The sequence below is a fragment of the Helianthus annuus genome, chromosome 14 (genome assembly GCF_002127325.2).
Source record: "Helianthus annuus cultivar XRQ/B chromosome 14, HanXRQr2.0-SUNRISE, whole genome shotgun sequence".
In the NCBI taxonomy this organism is placed as follows: domain Eukaryota; kingdom Viridiplantae; phylum Streptophyta; class Magnoliopsida; order Asterales; family Asteraceae; genus Helianthus; species Helianthus annuus.
The window spans coordinates 155,487,226-155,508,693 of NC_035446.2; the positions used below are offsets into that span (position 1 = coordinate 155,487,226).

Consider the following 21,468-nt stretch of genomic DNA (forward strand, 5'->3'; position numbering starts at 1 on the left):
CCAATACTCGTCTAAATCATTTTACATGCTTGTTTGTCCCTTCACCCGGGCTCATTATCCTAATGTAATACGCTCCCGTCACTTGGTTGTGCGTTTACATTATTATCAAATATTTTGCTCATCTGATTCATTTGGGTACTTTTTAATTAGTCCCATTCACCCTGCCCTTACTACATCGGATGTAAACGTGTCCGCCATAAGAAGTTCATGGTATCATATGCCGCTACTTACTTGGCCAGAGTAAGCGATTAACAAATGACACGCATGACCTTTTTACAGTTTTCACATATTGGGTCACCATCGGGTGCTAGTTCGGGTTCAATTAAATCCGATGCTCCTACATCGAAGACTATAATCAAAAGCCTAACTACTTCCATATTAATCGTAGAGCATAGATACTCGCCTACTCCTATATTGATTGTACTATGTAGAAGTCCACGTAACTTTCATCGTATTTGGACCATGCGTGGAACATGAGGCCTTAAATGTGTGAACAGGTGTGAAGTACGCAGGTCATGAGGCGATGGTGTGGGATATTCGACGAAGACAACAAAAAGTTGATATTTTTCGATTTTTTTTAATCAATATTTAAGTTAGCACCTCATTTGATTTTTCGGTAATTACTTTATATTCGTTAACTTTTAAGAAAAATCTAGCTACACAACATTGTTTAATATATGTTTAGGTCTCGTAATAGCTTAACCACGTGCTTTGATCGGTAACTTTGGTGGAACATATTTACACACTTCGACTACCCAACGACGATAAAGACTATATATTTTTGTATTTTATGTTTGCGTTATTGTAAAAGTAAAAACAGTGATTTCAACTAGCCAAAGACAAAATCGTGCGACTTGTGAGTACAATAAAAATATAATTTCCTCATATTTTTAGAGTAAAGCACATGGATAGTCCTTGTGGTTAACCAAAATTTTAGATTCGGTCCCTGCCTTTTCAAAAGTACATGGATGGTCCCTATAGTTTGCAATTTGTAACACATTTAGTGCTCAGCTAACAAATCTAAAGGTTTCAGCAGGTCCAAGCTAGGGACTAAACGCGTTACAAAATGCAAACCACATGTACCATCCATGTACTTTTAGCAAAAGTTAGAGACTAAATATATTACAAAGTGCAAACCATAGAGACCATCCGTATAGTTTTGAAAAGCTAAGGACCAAATTCAAAATTTTGATTAACCACAAGGACCATCCATGTACTTTACTTTTTTTTAATTACAAATTGTTAAAAGCTTAAAGCATATAAATATATTTGCATGAAATACAGTTTTTAATATGTGATGTGTGATTATGTGACAATCATTTCCACCACTGCTACTACGATACAAATTGGTAATCAAGCTTAAAAAGCGAGAAAGATTAAAGAACAAGAACACAGAGGAAGAAGGAAATTTCTCATATAAGTTTACGAACTAACAAGAGACCCCCTTATACTATGAACTATTACAATCCAACCCCTCTATTATTCAATACCTAACAACCACCATGTTAGGGGTGTTAAAATTGATGAGACATTGAAGTGGCAGTTTTTCAGGTGTGATATGTGAAAGGCACACCCGATAGCCTAACAGGCATGACCACTCTTAGAGGACATTAATGGAGAATACTTGGTAAAATGCTGTTTTGGAAATTATTTACTAGCAAGTAAACATCTATTTTAGTATTGTTTCTTGTTTGAAAAATAAACTTTTTGTACAGCTTTAAAAACGCTTTTGCAATTGCTGCCTAAGATATACGTTGCAATCATTGGCGACGCTTGGGGGTCGATTTTTCCCAATTCCTGGGGGGCGAAAACATATATACCTAAAAATTTCTATACGAAGGTATTGTTCGTAACACTACGCGTCGAAAAGTTCGGGGGGCGGGCGCCCCCTCCCGCCGCAAGGAAGCTACGCCCCTGGTTGCAATAGAAGGTTGCGTAAAAAGTGTCGGTTAATAAAATTAAGGGATGTGGACATTTTAGTGTTGGTTCATTCAGGACAAAACAAAATCATTTCTAAGCATAGAATAGAACTGATGATTTGAGAATCGGATCGGACCCCGGCAAATTTAGAGCCTACCACAAGATTAAACTCCCATCAAAATTACGATGGTTGACAAACAAGCCCGAATTTACTCTCTTATTTGTTAATTCATGTCGAGCTGGGGGTCGCATTGTAAGCAAACTCTCTATTCTTATCAGGTAGAGGCAATGTTGTTTACATTTTACCATTCTTAGACCCTACCTTAGCTTTGCTATTGGTGAGATTTCCAATGATCCTTGAAGGTACAAATTACTTTGAATTAGTTTACTGGTTTCTCAATTTACAGGCCAATTTGGGGAGGGCTAACCAATTAAACATAGCCCTTTAGGGTCTAACATGCAAGCAACTTTTCATGATCTGGTTCATGACTCGTGCTAAAGAAAACAGTTTTATGCGGTTGGTGATTGACGATTCAATTATAACACACCTTAAAATTAACCAAGCGGCACAACTCAAATGTTCCCGAGAGACATGGTAGAGGTAAGGTTCATCCCCTCTATTCTAGAAGTAAAGGGTTCAAATCCTGCTAGATGCAGGTGTAGATCGAGATTAAGTGCCGTTCTATTAAAAAAATGAAAAAAAGAAAAATTTAGTCAAATATTCTGTTTTTTTTATGCTTGTTCTTTATGTGATGTTGTATACGCTTGAGTATCACCTTTTCAATGTTAACAATGAGTTTGGTTAATGGTTATCAAACCAAACCAAACCAAACCAAACCTAACCGTGTTAAACCGTGAGCTATTCAAAACACTGGTTCTAAAATCCATTTAATAATAAACGAGCTTGAACTCATATTCGAAAGGCCAGCAAGTCTCTAGCTTGCTATTTATTTTATTCGTTGTGAAACAGTTTAACTCGCACACGGACACACCCACTGATACTAAACTGATGCATATGCATGTTTAAGACGCCAAAAAGTGCCCTCGCCTAACAGTTATCAACTAAAAACAACTCATCACACAAGACATAACCAAAGTTACTGGTATGCTTCAATAGGATTAAGTCAACAAACACCAATTATTGGAATCAATCCAAACAACCTTACACTTTTTGACAAATTAAAAGTACAGACAGAAAATTTCAGGTTTTGACACACCGATTGTGGAAAAAACATAAGATAGGCGTATACAAGACTCACCGTCTTATTCCTCCTCTTCTGCCTCTTCCAGCCACTTCACAAATGGCTCCAATGCCTTCACAAAGCTTTGCCTGCACCATTACAAAACATGTATATAACATGCACTCAATATATCTAACAATTTTGTTTTTTTTTCTTACAATAAAAATATATTACCTTCCTTTTGGGTTGGTTCCTTTACGGAACCAATGAAGTATAGTGTCCTCAGCAAGAACATCTTGGTCGTAAAGAGACCTCACAATTTCAGGGAACAGTTTCATTAATTTCGTATCTTCATAACACTGAACTTGAACCTTGTAAAGCAGTTCTAGCTCAAGCTTTCCACTTGTGCAGAATGTGTTAAGTAACTTCGCCCATGTTTTCACCTGCACCAACAAATCGCTAAATCAAAATCAACACATGATTGCGCATTACTAGCGTCTGCGTTATCATGCACACGATAAAAAAATGTTACAATTTACCTGTCGGAGAGCAAGGTTAACATTCTGCTGTTGGTTCTTCCCTGACCATTGAACAGCATCCATCAAAACATCCCACAGAATCCTCACAACCTCAATTTCAGGCAACTTAGCATCTTTAACATGTTGTTTCACGGTTTCTGTCACTTCAGAGAGATCAGCTTCCTCCGATATCTGCGTTGTTAAAGCGGATTTCATTTCTTTCACCTTCACCTCGAAGATCTTCTTGTCGTTGTATTCAACCAACGAAGCCATGCCTGCCTTGCTGCAGTTTTAACATCACAAATAAATTCTTAACCTTTGATGGCACTTTTATATAAATTATTTTTACCCGCCGGCGTTGCAGCGGCGTCATACGCAACGTGATAAATTATAGATTACAATCAACCCGACTCAATTCCAAACTAAAATTACATTGAAACGTATAGTAATCCGAATTCATACCGTTGAATGAAAATGTATTATATTTGACCCGACTTGTTTCAAAACAAAATTTACGTCGAAACGTAGACCAACTCAAAACGTACATAAAATAAAACGTGGAGTGGGTCATACGCGGAGTGATAAATAAAAGAAACAATCGACCCGACCCGACCCGACTCGTTCCCAAACTAAATTTACGTATAGTAACTCAAATTTATCCCGTCGAATGAAAACATATAATATTTGACCCGATTTGTTTCCAAACAAGTTTACGTTAAAACGTAGTCCAACTCAAAACGTACATAAAATAAAACATTTTATAATTGACCACTCATTTCCAAACAAAAATTACGTTAAAACATAGACAAACTCAAATTTATATCGACACGTACATAAAAGTAAAAACGTAAGAAATTAGTTTTGGGGATAAATTCGAAACTTTAGAAACTTGAGGGGATTAAAGCGACATTTACAAAGTTATGGGTTACAAAGTAGAATGGGCCAGTGGCTTTGCCACCGACCTTCTTTTAGGTATTATTATACAAAATTAAAAAAAAAAACGCACAAACTTGAACTTACGTGAAATGCTCAGAGAAAGCTTCGGCAGATCGTTTCCCAGACGGAAAGAAATCAAGCAAATTATCCTCCATTTTGCCACGTTTCAAGATGGAAATAAGATCATCAAGGCTATTATCAATCAGATATTCCTTGAAAAAATCGGTAATGAAAGTAAGAACAAGCCCTTTTCCGACTAGGTTATCCTTAAGAAGCGGCTGGAAGACAGTCTCTGGCGGCAGACCAGAGAGCTTCTGGGAAAAAGCAAGTGCGGTGAAAATCGCCAGCTTAATTCGCTCATTATCCTCGAAGAACTCGAGCGACTGAAGAAATCTCCGCATGACATTTTCAAGATTTTTTATTAAGAAAGGCCTTCGCCTCAAAATCTTCTGAATGTAGATTACAGAAGGCAGTATTTGTTCACGTTTAGCCTCACAGTCTAATATGGAATACGGGTGGCGCTCCCCCTCGTCAGGCTTAGTTGTTCCAGGTTGAGTACGCCCTCCAGTAAAAACAACCTGAAAAAACCGCACAATACGCGTTCAATTCATAACTTAAACAAACTTAAGTCATATAGACAAAAACGAGAAAAATGAAGTTAGGATTTTTGCCTCGAAAAAGGTGTCACCATATCTGCTGAAGTTAAGGTCTGAAGATTCAATGCTCTTTGCAATTAGTTCCTGCGATTGAGTAAAGGTTTCATGAAGCTCTGATGTTGGAATAGTGTACAATGAAAGTATATAATACGGACAACTACGTTAAAATAACGATTTAATAGAGTACCAGATCACCAGCATTATCCAAGTAAATCTGGACCACTGCATCCGCAAATGCTGCAGGGTCCAGAGGAGCTGCAATATTCCGTTTGCGGGTCTTGATCCGCTGTCCACTATAAGAGCAGATAAATATGGTTATATAACAGAAATATAAGAGGTAATTAGTCTCCCGTATTGAAGTGTTTGTTTGTGATGATACGTGCAAGAAATCATAGAAATATATATTTGAACGGTGAAAAGGAACTTAATATACGTGTACAACGATTCTCCAAAATTTATGTGCAATCATGTCATTCACAAATAACGTTATTTGGTCCCATGAACAACAGGTCCACTATAAAACTAGAGAATTTAAACTGTAGCGCTTTAACTTTTAACTGGAATCTGACGAAAAAAAATTGGTAAAGTAGACACTTTGCACTTGGTCAGATCACATGTTACGTATGTAATTTAAATTTGTTGTGATATTTTTAAGTTTTTTTATCTTCTTCCTCGCATTCATCCTCCATCTTTATAAACTTGTATCTTTGTAAAGAAAATAACAAAAGAACGAACAACATCGTCTATTCAATTCCATCGTTCAAGAGTCAAGAGAGTCCATTGTTTCTTTAATTTAATGAGTGAATTTCAAGGATCGTCCTTTATCTTTATTCTCATTTTCAGGCGTTGTCCTTTATGTTCAAAATTGACGAGTTTTGTCCTTTATGTATTCATATCATACACGTTTTGTCCTTTACGCCTAACCCAGTTAGTTTTTTCAGTAAAATTTGGTCATATGCTTTGCACATGAGGGCATTTATGTCAATTCAACGGTTGTAGAAGCTTTGAGCTGTAAATCTGCAGTTGAACTTACCTTTGAATTGACAAAAATGCCCTCAGAATTGACGAAAATGCCCTCATGTGCAAAGCATATGACCAACTTTAACAGAAAAAACTAACTAGGTTAGGCTTAAAGGACAAAACATGTATGATGTGAAAACATAAAGGACAAAACTCGTCAATTTTGAACATAAAGGACAGCGCCTGAAAATGGGTATAAAGACAAAGGACAATCCTTGAAATTCACTCTAATTTAAAAGAGTATCAAAATTAAACCATAAACTTGATTCAAACAGTAGCAAAGATTAACGGCTCTAGGTTACCTAGTTTAAAGCCCGTTTCATACATAGCGTAAGACCATTACCAGTTCAATCATATACCAATCCAGATTAATAAAGTTTGCATCTTTTTCGGAAAAAAAATGAGTCCGAATTCACAAAATTAAAATGTGGGAAAACTATATGTAACCTAAACATTGACCCAGCAAGATTAGTCAAATTCTGGACAATGACAAATATAAATAAAACGTTGAAAAACCAAGTGCTAAGAAAATAAAGTGCCAACAACAGGACCACACCAAGAAAATATATCAAGAACAAAATATGAAAGTCAAAATTGCATTAAACACACTCAAAAAGTCATGTATATATCATCAACCTACTATAACGATAAACAACACAATAAATCATTAAATTTTGTTTTATTTAGGTCAATATAGCATATAAAATAACTCAGAAATATATATTTGTATACATCAGCAACACTTACCCTAGCGTGGGCTTCTCCTTCGAGCTGCAAGAAACACAAAACAAAATATATCAAACAATATCCAAACATTTACAAAATAAAAAAAGATTTCATCTTTTAAACAAAATAAAAAAAAAATAAAAATAAACCCAGATACAATCGAATTCTTATAATTCTTAAAAAGATTTAAACTTTTATATATTTAAAAATACAAATACAATCGAATCTACACCCGTCAACAATCAGCAACCATGAAAACTTTTTTTTTCTTTTGAACGAATTGAATCACGAAAACGAAAGAGCAGATCTGAAAATCTTGAAAGGGGCGATTCAAGATCCAAAAAAGATGAGTTTTTTAAAATAAAATCAGATTTTTGTTGGAAATAAGAAAAGGGTAGAAGAAAAGATACCTCATAAACCAAGTCGGAGATGAATCGAAGAACAGGGAGTCTCTTATTCGACTCTCCGGCGATGATTGTGAATCGGAAAACGGAGAGAGAGAGAGGAGAGAGAAAGAAGAAGTGAGTGGATTTGTGAGATATTTATTTTGGAGGTGCCGTTCAAATAAAAAGAAAAAATTATTTTGGAGGTCAGGGTTGCAAATACAGGCCCCCCAATTTCACTTTTTCGTATTTTTATTTTTATTTTTTTATTTTTTTTTTTTAGCTGCACCGTTAAATCTATGTGCATCATTTCGATTTTTAAGTCGGTCAAGACCTTACTTTTTCCTTTCTTTTTTTTCCATGATTTTAGGTGGTTTTTTTAATTATATGACATTAAATTTGTATTTTAAAAAAATTGGATTTGGTTTCTTAAAAGATTATTTCAAGTACCTTTTTATGGGTTTTTCTTTAGGAAAAAAAAAGTTACTGGCTTAACATCCAAATGAAACTAACAACTTTAAGATCGAAAAAATCTAAAAAGTTTGTTACCAGAAATATCCTCTGTTGTGAGAAAATGATAGTTTGTCACGTGACAATGATGTTCAAAATAAACTTCATGCCAAAAATATAAAAAGTTCACAAAAGGATATCAGAATTTGTTGAAATTATATACATAAAATCAGAATTTTCTTTTAAGAAAAAACATGAGTTGAAACTTGTGACACATAGGTGACAGACAGAAGTAGACCACACAACAGTAATAGTAATAATAAATTAGCATGCCGGTAAAGGCTATATACTGTATACTGTATATACAAATAATTATTAATAATACATAGGTTCTAACAACCGTTACAAGTGGTACATAATTAGTATATCTCTACTAAAAGTCCGTGGTCAAAAACTACCAAGATAACCAACTACTTTACTTGAGAAACCAACAAACAAACAGACAACAGATATCATTTTCTAAGTAAGAACAATCATCCAGCTTCAATTAGTATTATATCTCTACTAAAAGTCTGATTTCAAAAGCTTTGCGCGTGGGAAAATATTTATGTTTTCGTATGGATCTGCCTGCTCTACGTGGATGTAATCCTTCGTCTTCAGAACCTGTAACATGCGTGTTATTAAGCGGATCATCGAATGTCAGTTGCGGAAAAGTTATGATTAGCACAGCCGACAACGTACCAATGTTTCGAAGAACATTCTTGAAGCTTCCTTGCGTGTTTTGCCGACGAGCAGATTGTTTACCGCAAGCATATTCCTTCCACGCTCTCCTTCTTTGTCGAACATAATTTGGAGGTATTTTGCAACGGCCCTAACCAGAAATATCAATTGTTAAACAAGCGTAATAATGATAATTTCATCAAGTTACATGAGTGAATATAGGTATAGGTATAGGTATACATACTTTGTACGGGAAGACCATCCACTGTTGTCGATAACCCGTGGGGCGTCCACATCAGGCGCGTAATCACCACCAGCGTCCGCATCGTCATCATCAAGATCGTCAAAATTCAGGAAATCTGAACAAACAAACAGATATTTTTTATTCAATTTAATGTCACAATATATAGAGTGTTGAAATTAGTAAGAATGCAAACCTGTATTGTTTTCAACTGCAGGGTGAGTTATTTCCTGCACAAAGAATGCAAAATAAAAAATTAAGATTAATCATTTTTTATAAAAGTGATAAAAAAATAATTTTACTTACAGCATCATCAACCCTGTTATCAGCGGGAATATCTTCAGCATTCATCTCGGTAGTCTCGAAAGTAACATGATGACCTGGATTTTCTCTTTCGTCCAATGTAACATTTTCCAAAACTGGATTAACTTCAGTATCGTATGCTGCAACTGTTCCAAATTCTTCACCAAATATACCATTGTAAACCGAATTCTGAATACTAGACTCGACATTTGAAGCTATCGCTGCATCCTCATTCACAGTCTCTTCCTCATCTTTCCTATATTCAACGTCTTGATCATGTTTCTCTTCTGATACTTCTTTAACAGGAGCAACATCGATGTTACTTTCAAGAGATCTAAAGCTGTTTATATCTATGTCAGCAGACTGTAAATCCATTTTCTCAGTCGAATTGCCACCTGGAGCATCAGTTTGTAAAGAAGAATCCACCTGAACCTCGTTCATAGCTGCCGACGTGTCAAAAGTATCACTTGGGACCACATCAACATGTGTAGGCGGTTCAACCTCGGTAGGCATAACAGGAACTCCAATATCAGCATCCTGAAAGCTTTTCGGATCAATTTCCATTGCGGTTCTCTCCCCGAAAAGATCATGCTCGGAATTGAGGGGTTCTGCTTCTGCCACGTGTTCAGTTGCACCCATCTGTGGTGGTTGACTTCCATAATAATCTAAACTGACTGTATTGTTATCGCGTGTGTGGTTATCCGTCACCGTAGGAAGCTCAACCGGCTGTGTAACAGGGTTGACTTCGGGTGGTGTAACAGGGTTTTCTTTAGGAGCATTTGACCCAACTTCCAGTTGTGTCGCCTTTTCATCATTCTGAGAAATTGACTTCGGGTCTTTTCCACCTTCTAACGAAGCATTGTTACGAGAAACAACAATTTTACTTAGATTATATAACTGACTGTGCAAAGAAGCCAATTTAATCGACACCCCTGTAAGATATTTAAATATTGTTAAGATGTGTTAAACGACAGAACAATTTAGAGCTAAATGTAAATCACTCGACAAACAACTCACCAGTAAATATAGGTTCACTAAAAATGTCATCTTCCCAGAACTGTTTCTCCAGCATCGAAATTTCGGAACGAGTGCAAGGAGCTTTCTTTCGTAATCGCCGAATGTCTTCGGTGTTCGTCAGTTGCTGACGTATTGTGCTGTTTGAGGAAAGAAAAGAGACTTTGTTCACAGAACAATTTAATAATAAAAGAAAATTAAAAAATAAAACGATGAAATGGAACATACTCGCCATGCAGAACCATGTTATCATCCATGAGCACCTTTCGTTTTGGCACACCGGTTTTGGGTGCGGTAGATCGTCTACGTTTTGTAGATTGTGTCACAACGGGAGGACTGGGCTTCATTTTTAGTATTGAAGATTTTCTTCCAACTGTATACAAAAAAAAAAAAAAAAAAAAATTATTTAAGAAATTTAACTACAGTTAAGAAAAACAAAACAAAAACAAAATAGCCTGCTTACCTAATATTGAAGACAGCAAATCATCATCATTCGCAACAGATTGTCCACTCATATTAATGGTGAATGGACCCGAAGACTGATTTAAGTTTAAACTCTGACCAGTTGTATTACTGGTGAAAAACCCCGACGATTGGTTTAAACTTTGACTCTGAGCAGTCGTATTTGTGGTGAAAAACCCCGAAGATTGATTTAAATTTTGACTCTGCGCAGTCGTATTTGTGGTGAAGAACCCTGAAGATTGGTTTACATTTTGACTCTGAGCAGTCGTATCTGTGGTGAAAAACCCCGAAGATTGATTTAAATTTTGACTCTGAGCAGACGTATTTGCAGTGAAAACCATCGAAGATTGATTTAAATTCAGACTCTGAGGAGTCGTATTTGTGTTGAAAAACCCCGAAGATTGATTCAAATTTAGACTCTGAGGAGTCGTGTTCGTGTTGTAAATACCCGACGATTGATTCAAATTTACACTCTGCTCAGTCGTGTTTGTGTTGTAAAAACCCGACGATTGATTCAAATTTAAACTCTGAGAAGTCATATTTGTGTTGAATAAACCCGAAGATTCATTTAAATTTAAACTCTGATCGGTCATTGAGCTTTCAGCGAAACTGCGTTTTGTTCCCGATGTTATGTCTTTTTCAATCGGTGTAACTTCCGGTACAATGTTTTTGGGCACATCCGAAAGCCAGTGTGGTAAGGAGAGCCGTTTCTCAGGGGCAGGATAGTCATTAGCATAGCTGTTGACGTTTTCTACTTGAACCTCCCTTTGATTTACAGGGGTAGAAAAGTCATTAGCATAGTTGTTGATGCTTTCTACTTGCACCTCCCTTTGAGTTACATTATCCACCCGAACTTGGTGATTCTGATCAATATCAGCATGATGAACTTCCGGAAAGTTTTTATTCAATGCTTCAGCTGGAAAATAATAACACGTTTGATGTTAAATTGAGAACGCTCGACTATAGATGTGTAACTTTAGCTTCTTACCGTTGGTGTCATGGTTCGGGAAAGTGACACACGGCCTAAGACTCGGAAAGTTAGAATTTGGCACGCTGTCATGGGGAAACAAAACCGGAGTTGCGGCATTGTTCGGTTCGGAAGACGTATGATGTTGCGGAGTACCAACAAGATTGTCTTTATCGATGTTTGATTCAAATTGATTGGTAAGATGATATGTATTCTCCTGATTTCCTGCAAAATTAAGTTAAACGATAATACTCCAAAATAACTGTATAACCAGCTAGTGGGACCTACTTAACATACCTTGGTATTTTACAAAGTTGTCATGGTTATCATTGGCGGTCGGAAATCCAGGGGGCCCGTTGCTGACATTTTGGTTTAGTAAACCCGCCACTTTGGCAGGATCATTAGATACAGGAACAACATTTCCAGTTGAAAGTAATTCTGTAAAAGGTGTTGAACCAAGATCATGAATCAACGTCTGTTGACTCTGTTCTGTTTCCGCAACGTGAGGTTGTGATTTTTCATGCGACTCAAACAGATTTTGATGTTGTTCATGTGGGAAAACGTTTTCTAAATTCTCCTTCACTGCAGATTCGGTTATGGCATGATTTTCTTGTTCCTGATGATCTTCACATGCGGAAGTTTCTTGAACGTTGGCCAAATTTGGTTCTTCCCATAGTCCCGGAGTACATGGACCTTGCGCATAGTCAACTGGTTCGTTATCTCCATCATAGTCATCCAAATCCTGGTATGAAAAAAAAAAAAAAAAAACACAAGGATGTTTTACGTGAGGTTAAGAATTTCAATATCAAAAAGTAAATAGAAATAGTTTTAAGTTCATATACGGACCTCATTTGGAATGCCACTAGCTTGAGGATCACCACTGACATTGGATGATGTATTTATGTTAGAACATGAAAATATGATACCAAATATATATACACACACACACACACGGGGGGGGGGGGGGGGGGGGTCATACTCTGAATTTGATGCACCAGCAGCAAGTTCGGGAGTTGCAGCCTTCTCAGCCAATAGTTCCTGTTTGCATCAATTTTCAAAATTTCAGAACTTTTTAGTGACAAATCATACTTCATGCTCTCAATATCGCAGTTTTTTGAACGGTCCTAAGTAATTCCAAACATTACAAGATTCTATAAGACGAGTATTTACCTCGTCAAGGTCCAGACCAGACGCATCACCGTCACCAAATCTCTCTATAAACAAAAACAAAATAAAAGGATAAGAATCGCAAATAAACTGCAAGAAAAAATATATATCGGTTATTAATGGACATGGATACCAACCATCAAGCCCAAATTTAGATGTAGAGTAAACAACACCCTCCATAGTGTCTTGTAGTGTGATCTGGTCCTTTGAACTGATGTGTTGATCAACATAATTACTGCAGATTATATATATAAGCAAGCAAACATCAGTACAAATTGATAAGGTGTATTATAATTGACAGAAGTGGCCCATGAAAAGATATATAGTGACAAACTAACCCCTGCAAATCATCCTCGGGCAGCTCAAAATCGTCTAGATCGAAAGTCTCGGGCAAGGTAATTGAGTGATACGGAGCAGTAGATTCTTCAGGTGGCAAGTCAACAGCGGTAGACCGAAAAGCTTGTTTGACTTTAAGCAAAGCCTCACTGCAATCATCAAAAAGGTAGTTGACCTTTTTTGAGTATATTCTAACCACACCAAGCAAAAGATGACTTGACAACCGCAGTGCAATAGGCATCTCAGGAAACAGGATTGAGTCTGTCAAAACCAACCAGAATAAATTAACAAGTGAAGCAGTTTAATTTGTTAAAGGAAGGGCATTTTTGTTACTAATTTTTATACTAGACATGTAAATTGCACACTTTCATGCCAATTTTTTTTTTGTCTTTTCATGGATTTGTTTGTGCTTGCCCCCATGTTTTTTAAAAATTTTGTCTCTCCAAGCTGTTTTTAAACATACAAATAGTGCTATAAATCCTGAGTGTATCTAAGATACGAAAACTAAAGGGTCCGAGGTGTGTTAAGACGCTGAAACCGCTTAAGTTTTATTTCCTACCGTTTGCTTACTCATTACCCGCCTACAAACTGTACACATCAAATGTCTGATGTTCGGTAAATTATTAAGTGACAGGCCCAAAATTCATAGCATCCTATTTTCACACAATTCACAATGCCCTAAAGTCACCATAATTGAACAATAAAGAGTATAAAACCTTTTGAGTAGCAGTCTTATATATCCTCGGTAAAAAACAAATCTTTATGTCATATAAGCTTCTTTTAACAAGAAACATACATTAGATGAATATCTTGGATCTTCTAACATCAATAAGTAGGCCTGTTTTGTTTATTGTTATCTTCCAAAAGGAAATAAGAATCTATAACTTCTTCCCTAAAAGACTAAAAAAAAAAAACAAACAAACAATAAGATTAGATAACTAATCAGCAAAAACTAAGAGCTAAAAGCTACTTAGCACTCACTTAGTCCCTACTTAAACAAGACCCTTTACTCTTAACAAAGTGCAGTTTATTCAGTAAAAGCATGGAAATAGACTTTAGGGTTTCAAAAGGAAAACTCCTAAGCTCATAAAAGCACTATCAACTGTAAACCACAAGCCATAAAACACTTCCCTAATTAAGTCCTAAACCAAAAGATTTCTATCAATAAACTAGCTTCATGATTTAACAAAACCACTCTCCTTTTAATGCAAAAATCCAACAGAAGAATAGGGGGAAAACAATAATATTACCTACAGAGACTCCAATATCAGTATCTGCAACTTGATTCTTGCGAAGCTTCCTCTCCAAATGAGCAGCGATCCATATAGTCCCTAAAGGACCCTTTTTTGCTAAAATAAACTGCGAATAAAACATCCTTCTTTCTTACAAACCCTAATTTCTGAACAGCTACAGTAGCTTAAAAACCCCCAAATTTCGCACACCAGCTTCAATCAGGACCCGTATAATCATTGAATCGAAGCTCCGAATAGTATGTGAAATCAAAATTGACCTAATTTGGGTACCCAGTACAAAACCCCCCAAAAAGCAGCAAGATTTGGGAGAAAGATGAGAAAAAGATCCAATTTTTGGAAAGTTGTGGGGTGGGGGTAGAAGGAGTAGGGAGATAGTAGCACGAGTGTGTGTGTTTTGGAGTGAAATCAAATGAGTTTGAGCATATTATTATTGCTTTTAGAAAGAGATTTGAAAAAGAGAGAGAGAGAGAGAGAGAGAGAGAGAGAGAAAGGTCAAAGAAAGTGTGGTGTTGAGAGTTGGATATGGTGGTAATTACTGGTGGTAAGACCGCGGCGCATGGGGACATGACATGCCATACTGTTTGGATGTCGGTATCGGAGGTGTTTGGTTTTGGTTTGGATAGTTCATTTTAGATGTGATCTAGTTTTCTTTTCTTCTTTCGTGTTCAGGATTCGTGTGTTGTGACGGGAGACGGTCTGATTGCGATGTCATATAATGTATATGTTAGTAGAGTGCTCGTGTGATGAGTCTAGGGCGACACTTTGCATTACGACATTCGATTAAGGTGGGTTTTTTATTCGTATAATATTTATGATAACATTATTGTGGTGGATATATGTTATAAATGTTACACATATGTAAAGTTTTATTTTTTCATAAAAATTAATAATCAAAAGACAAAAAAATACTGTTTTTTATAAAAAATTAATAATCAAAAGACAAAACAATAAAAGATAAGTTTTTATAATTGTAAATTATGTTTATTTTATTGGTTAACTTATAAAGTATGATTTTATTCTTTAAAGTTCATAAATTTTTTTTAAATATCCACATAGTAATCATCCAATAAACTTTAAGTTTAAAATTTTCGTTTTTATAAAAATAAAAAATAGTATTTGACTCGTAAGTACGTTTTAGACCTTTAACTTGCATTGTTAGATTTCGTTTTTTTACATATATAAAAAATTTATATTTTTATAAAACTTCAACAACTTTTTTTTTATAAAAAATAGGATAATAAGAGTTTATATCTTTAATAACTTTAGGCCAATTGGATTTTAACACCTTTAACTTTGAAGAATTGGCCGATAACACCCGCAACTAACACTTTGATCTGTGACACCCCAAACTTTTAATTTTGTTTGTCATTTCACCACTCAGTTAAAAAATGACTAACTGAGTTAGTCTTCCATCCTAGCTGGCATCCTACGTGGACTATTTTTACCGATGTGGCACATCATCTAATTTGAACCACAGGGACTAAAATGGCATTTAACTCTAATTTATATGAGTACATTTGACTTGTAAATTTATGATACTAACTTTATTCTGAACTTTATTAATATGGTCAATAACTGCATTATACTAACACAAAAAATAAAGTTCAAATATAAAATAAACTTTATTAATACGTCTAGATTAAATATAACAATTGAAAATGAAAAAAACATAAAAACACTTGATAGATTTCATATTAGACTGCATGAGATCTGTTCCGCTTCTGAATTGACACTCGAGGTATTTTTAATCGGGTTTTCTGGTTTGTGCTTGAATCAGCAGTATCTTCTAATTCCTCTTCTTTGTCATTGTCCTCAGAATCTTCTAAATTAATAAACTCACTTCGATTTCATTCAGGGTCTTGGATCTCTTCCTTTGAGTCTCAAACTTCTGATCCTTAAAAAAGACAAAAATCGAATACAAAAGTTAAAGAAGGATTAAATAAACCTTAAAATTACCTCTTCACTAAATTCACATTGAAGATTATACTGTATGGATTAAACATTGCACCATAAAGAAATAATATCAACACTTTTATCACCATCATCCTGCAATAAAACACGCATGTCAAAATAATATCAACACTTTTATCACCATCATCCTGCAATAAAACACGCATGTCATAACATAACGAACATGTTAATATGAAAGATATACACAAAAATAATACTTAAAAACCAGCAAAATCAATACCTTGGAAGCTTGTTCGACAACTGGGTTGTTTAAATTGGCATGTTCATCATGCAACTGAATCTGAAAAATCAAATAAGTTAACATTCACATAAAAGTAAATAAAAGAAAACAATTATTCATTGCTGCGATATAACAGAATTGGCCTTAGAGTTTTCAATCTCCCATGCTTGGTTTTTTCGCAACAATTGAATCCAGAACTAGATCCATTTTTTAACTTTATTTAGCAATAGATATAGAGGTGTCTGTAACACCCCGAAAACGGGTTTGGTAATCAAACCACGTTAATACCATAAGACGGGTAAAGTACCGTTAGTGGTAAAAGTAACTCGGTAAATATTATGATTTAAATAATAAACCTAATATTAAATAAAAGTTGAACGAAAACTTTTGAGGAAATAAAAGTTTATAAACGGCCCGAGATAACGGGATTTAAAATAAACCGAGTCGTACCCGAAGATATAAATCTTTATATTATAAAATTTAATGTCGGATATAAACGAGATGAAATAACTAGGAATAAATAATCTAGTTAATTACAAGTCTTGTAGTAACGAGGAAACTTGATTAAAACACCCTAAATAAAACTTGGGAAAAGTAGAGGGGTTAAAAGTGTTAAACTAGAAACTAGTTTTTAATAAATAAAAACCCAACACCAAAACACACACCTTGAGTGTGTGTTCTGGTCGACATAAACACAGGAGCAATGTTTTAAAAACCGGTTTTTAAATCAAACCGGATTAAGCTAAAAAATGGTTCGACCGGTTGAACCGGGTTGTACCGAGCAGTTCAACCGGGTTGACTAGCTAATTCTATAATTTCATAAATTACAACATCAACTCAAAAGTTAATCCAAAAAATGTATGATTACATATTAAAAAATGATCCAAAAGTAAATCCATAATAAAAAATAATTCAAAAGATAATCGAAAACCATTCAGTTTTCCAACAAGCTCTTTTAAATGAAAGTGTACGATATGTTTAAGCTATTTGAGTGTTAAATACATCAACTATTTTCGTTTCATACAATATTAAATAAGAACATTTAGTTACGAATAATCATAATGTATAAAAATTACGTAAGATAAGTAACATATATAATAAAAAAAGTAACAACCCAAACTAAAATAACCCTGGGCTGGTACCGGTATTACGTTTCAAACCGGTATACCGGATTTTACCGCCGGTACAAACTTTATGCCATTTCACTTATATACCGGGGTGTTTCGTACCGGATTTATATCTAGAAACGGTAATACCGGTATAACCGGCCGGTATTTACCGGTTTTTAAACCATTGCACAGGAGCCAAGAAGCTCTCTAGCTCAAACCCTAACAAGCATAAAATTAGCAAATTGAAGGGGTAAATCTAACCCAAATCAAAATCCAAGCACAAATTCGTGATCACCTCGATGAAGGGATCATAAGGTATGCTAAATTTCATCATTTGGTTTTGTCTCAAATTCTTGATAACTTGTGAAATCGAAATTTGAGCTTGATTAATTGATGTCTAGATGAAATTAGTAATGAAAACATGTCTAGGAGTAAACCCTAGTCAATAACTTGCTGAATTTGTATTTAGATTATGAAGTTCATGATAATCCATTTATAAGTTAAATGGGTTTTGTAAAAGTAGGATGAACACAAGAATTATGACTATCAAAAGTGGTGCTACTTGATTTCTATAAGATGATTCTGATAATAGTATGCATGCTTGACATAACGGAATTGAAATGCATGTTTATATTGGGCAAAAATAACAAGTTATGAACTGGATTTTAAATATGTAAAAATTATATTCGTTAGGTGTTCGTTAAAATGCCTAAGTGAAAGATAAATGTTGAAAATCAGACAAAAACGCATGTTTGATTGATATGGCAAATTATGCGTTAAGACTTATAAAAAGGGTTCTAAACGGTTCGTGGATTGAACTCTTTAGGCATGGAAACCGGGTCTTCAAGCGGATAAGCCGGTGCGGACACACGCTTGAAGGGAACGCTTCAAAGGTATACGACTTGTCGTCCCGTCACATTTATGTAGACAATCTTAGTTAAAATACGTTTAAGGTTGATATAGCGAAAATTGTTGAGTTGGTATGTCAATGAGGTGATGAAATTCACTCGACAACCAAATGGGCCAAATTAATGGTTAAAATAATAGTGATCAAAATAAAGACACCATTTGGTAAAAGTTATAACGGGTCGGATAATCTAAGAAAATATCTTTTAAGTAGTAGAAACTCATAGTACGAACCGGAATTTGGTTCAAGGGGCATGATGGTATTAATATACCATCATACGTTGATAAATGGTCATGTCGACTAAACGGGTCAAATGGCATGTTAATACCATTTGACAATAATAACTGACGACTACTTGATGAGTTTTGTGATTACAGGAAATAACATATGTTGCGTTGCGTTAATTAGAAAATTTAAAGCAAGAGGTGTGTAAACGGGTCAATGCTATGACCCGAGCCAGGTACATATAGTTAGATTTATAGTTAAAAGTGGTATTTTGGTCAATTAATTAGTGGAAGTCCTTCGTCGTAAAATGAGGGACTAAAATTGACCAAAAATCCCTTGATGGGTAAATCGGGTAAACGAGCCATATGGGTTGTTTGGAAATTTGCATTATGATTAGGAGATATAAGTAGATATCTTGAATGTGGAATTATGAAGTGTGAATGGAAAAGAACGAGTTTTAGACTAGAGTGCTTAATATTCTCTAAATGGGTCAAGATGGTTTTATGTGCATACGTATTCCATAAGAAAGTATGAACCCGAGCTAGAGGTCTTGAGTTAAATACATTGACGTATGTATTTTGGTTGTGTAAGAAACAAGTTGGTGGTTTTAAATACAAACGGATCAAAATGTTGAAATTGAATAATAAGCCGAAAGCTTAAAAATATAGAATTTTATTAGTTGAATGTTGAATTTTAACTCCACAAGATGGAGAATTAAATTACGAGCGCGTAGGAAAAAGAATCGGGTAAAACGGATTAAAACGAGAGAGTCATGCTCGTTTCCATGGAATCGGGTTATGCTGGGAATATGCAGCACCGGCAACAACATTCTGTCGAAACAGGACCGTGGCGTCGCGCCACGGCCAGGGCCTTTTGCCGTCGCGCGCGGCGACGGTCTAAAATGCTGAAAATTTTGTTTTTTTTTGTTTATTTCGATTATTTGACCCAGTTTTCTTGTTGTACTTGTTATTTAACTATCAAAACTGACTTCTAAGTTGGTTTTGACCATAGGTGAATGTCAAGAGTCCCGGGTGAAGATCAAGTGGCGAGCAAGAATCGAACACACGTCAAATGAAGCTTCCGCGTCAAATCTAGAGTTGCTTTGCTAAAAGTGAATTATGTTGACATTTATAAATATGTTTATGAAATGTTGTAAACATATGGGAATGTTAGTATGACTAGATTTTGTAAAGTCACATTTTAGCATTAAAATGTGTGTCTTATTATTAAAATCTTGATTAATTGAGATGGGCGTTACAATGTCCTACTATGTATTTATAGTAGTAATTATAGAGGTGTATTAGGATTTAATTTTAGATTTGCCACCCCTTTATTTACGAGTTTGTTGTAGTTAGTTTTACATTTTTATAAGATATATCTAAGTAGGGTAGGGATATGGTAAAAAGTGTCCAAAGTGTAAGAAGTGTAAGAAGTGTTTTAAACCATTGGATCTTTGATCTAATGGTTGAGATCAAAAGGGTATTAAAATGTAAATTGTGTTTTAATTAGAAGGGGCTTTTGTAAAATTGAAGGGCAATAGTGTCTTTTCCATTCTTTCAAATATGGTAACCGTTTCAAACACAACTATCAAACTCCTAAAAATCAGCGAATTATATGTAACCGCCATCAATCTCCAAAAAAAATCAGCGAATTTCTTCATACTTTAAAACATTCCCAGATTTTTAAAACGTAATCGCAGATTCAAGTCATGGTGTTTTATCTGGAGACATTGTTGATGGCGTGGTGTTTTATCTGGAGACATTGTTCGTGGCGTAGTGTTTTATAAATACAAAACATTCCCAGATTTTAAAACACCAAGACTAGGATTCAAGTCATGGTGTTTTATCTGGAGACCTTGTTCATAGTGTGGTGTTTTAAAACATCTATGATTCAAGTCATGGTGTTTTATCATGAGACATTATTCATGGCGTGGTGTTTTATCTGGAGACATTGTTCATATCGTGGTGTTTTATCTGGAGACATTGTTCATGGTGTGGTGTTTTATCTGGAGATATTATTCATGCCGTGGTGTTTTATCTGGAGACATTGTTCATGGCGTGGTGTTTTGTCTCCAGATGTTTAAAACACTATGCCATGAACAATGTCACCAGATAAAACACCACGCCATGATTCAAGTCATGGTGTTTTATCTGGAATCCCCAGCAACCTTCTATATAAAACACCATGACCAACATCATAGTCAATTTATCCAGTTGTTTTAAAACACCACGCCATGAATCCGATTATAGATCTATTTATGATAAAGTATGAAGAAATTCGTTGATTTTTTGGAGATTGATGACGGTTACCATATAATTCGCTGGTTACCATATAATTCGCTGATATTTGAATTAAATGACAAAATGTACAATTACAAAACTACCCTTTTGAATTAATTAAGAGGATGGACACTTGTCATTCCAGGAATATTTCTTACACTTCTTACAAATTAAGCACTTTGTATAGGATCCTAAACCTATCTAAGTATATATATTATGCAGTTTTAATAAAATAAAATGTGACACATAATATCTTCATTTTATGTTATGATACTTTTAATTCTTTTTTTTTTTGCATAGATGGAGCTCATCTTTGTAGATTAGGTGCGTTAGATCACAAGTATTAATTACTTGTACATTAAATCATTATCGACTTTTACCTTTTAATCCGTGCATCGATATTGAACAAGACAACTACCGAAACGTCGACAGAAATGTGTAGGTCGTCATGCTATATTTGGATTTTTTAAACAGTATAGTTTATAAGATATGTCAATAATACGT

General features: G+C 35.1%; 2 protein-coding genes across 3 annotated transcripts; both read right to left on the bottom strand.

Annotated features, from left to right (window-relative positions):
• Window positions 1-3,008: 3,008 nt before the first annotated feature.
• LOC110904490 (basic leucine zipper and W2 domain-containing protein 2) lies at window positions 3,009-7,544 on the bottom strand. 2 transcript variants are annotated; one of them, XM_022150333.1, is made up of 9 exons: window positions 7,368-7,544; window positions 6,979-7,002; window positions 5,399-5,504; window positions 5,227-5,295; window positions 4,640-5,133; window positions 3,641-3,902; window positions 3,527-3,544; window positions 3,336-3,460; window positions 3,009-3,250 (listed from the first exon to the last, which is right to left on the bottom strand). In XM_022150333.1, the coding sequence occupies exons 1-9, from the start codon at window positions 7,370-7,372 to the stop codon at window positions 3,184-3,186; spliced, it is 1,170 nt and encodes a 389-aa protein (XP_022006025.1). In that variant the 5' UTR covers window positions 7,373-7,544; the 3' UTR covers window positions 3,009-3,183. The 2 variants fall into 2 exon arrangements, with proteins under 2 accessions (XP_022006025.1, XP_022006024.1); XM_022150332.1 differs by having other exon boundaries at window positions 3,336-3,544.
• A 557-nt stretch (window positions 7,545-8,101) lies between these two features.
• LOC110904491 (sister chromatid cohesion 1 protein 4) lies at window positions 8,102-14,843 on the bottom strand. The gene is made up of 16 exons (XM_022150334.2): window positions 14,251-14,843; window positions 13,003-13,261; window positions 12,802-12,899; window positions 12,668-12,711; window positions 12,477-12,535; window positions 12,344-12,377; window positions 11,795-12,239; window positions 11,519-11,722; window positions 10,532-11,446; window positions 10,297-10,441; window positions 10,072-10,208; window positions 9,058-9,986; window positions 8,948-8,981; window positions 8,755-8,869; window positions 8,532-8,661; window positions 8,102-8,453 (listed from the first exon to the last, which is right to left on the bottom strand). Exons 1-16 carry the CDS (start codon window positions 14,372-14,374, stop codon window positions 8,355-8,357), a joined length of 3,771 nt encoding a protein of 1,256 aa, XP_022006026.1. The 5' UTR covers window positions 14,375-14,843; the 3' UTR covers window positions 8,102-8,354.
• Window positions 14,844-21,468: the final 6,625 nt, after the last annotated feature.

Excerpts from the sequence above, each read along its gene's own strand:
- LOC110904491 (XM_022150334.2), bottom strand. The coding sequence starts at position 14,374 with ATGTTTTATTCGCAGTTTATTTTAGCAAAAAAGGGTCCTTTAGGGACT. Across the intron at positions 11,723-11,794 it reads CAACTTTGTAAAATACCAAG|GAAATCAGGAGAATACATAT; the intron begins GTATGTTAAGTA and ends TTAATTTTGCAG. Across the intron at positions 10,442-10,531 it reads TTTGCTGTCTTCAATATTAG|TTGGAAGAAAATCTTCAATA; the intron begins GTAAGCAGGCTA and ends TTTTGTATACAG.
- LOC110904490 (XM_022150332.1), bottom strand. Across the intron at positions 5,505-6,978 it reads AAGGAGAAGCCCACGCTAGG|TGGACAGCGGATCAAGACCC; the intron begins GTAAGTGTTGCT and ends CTGCTCTTATAG. Across the intron at positions 5,296-5,398 it reads TGGATAATGCTGGTGATCTG|GAACTAATTGCAAAGAGCAT; the intron begins GTACTCTATTAA and ends ACTCAATCGCAG.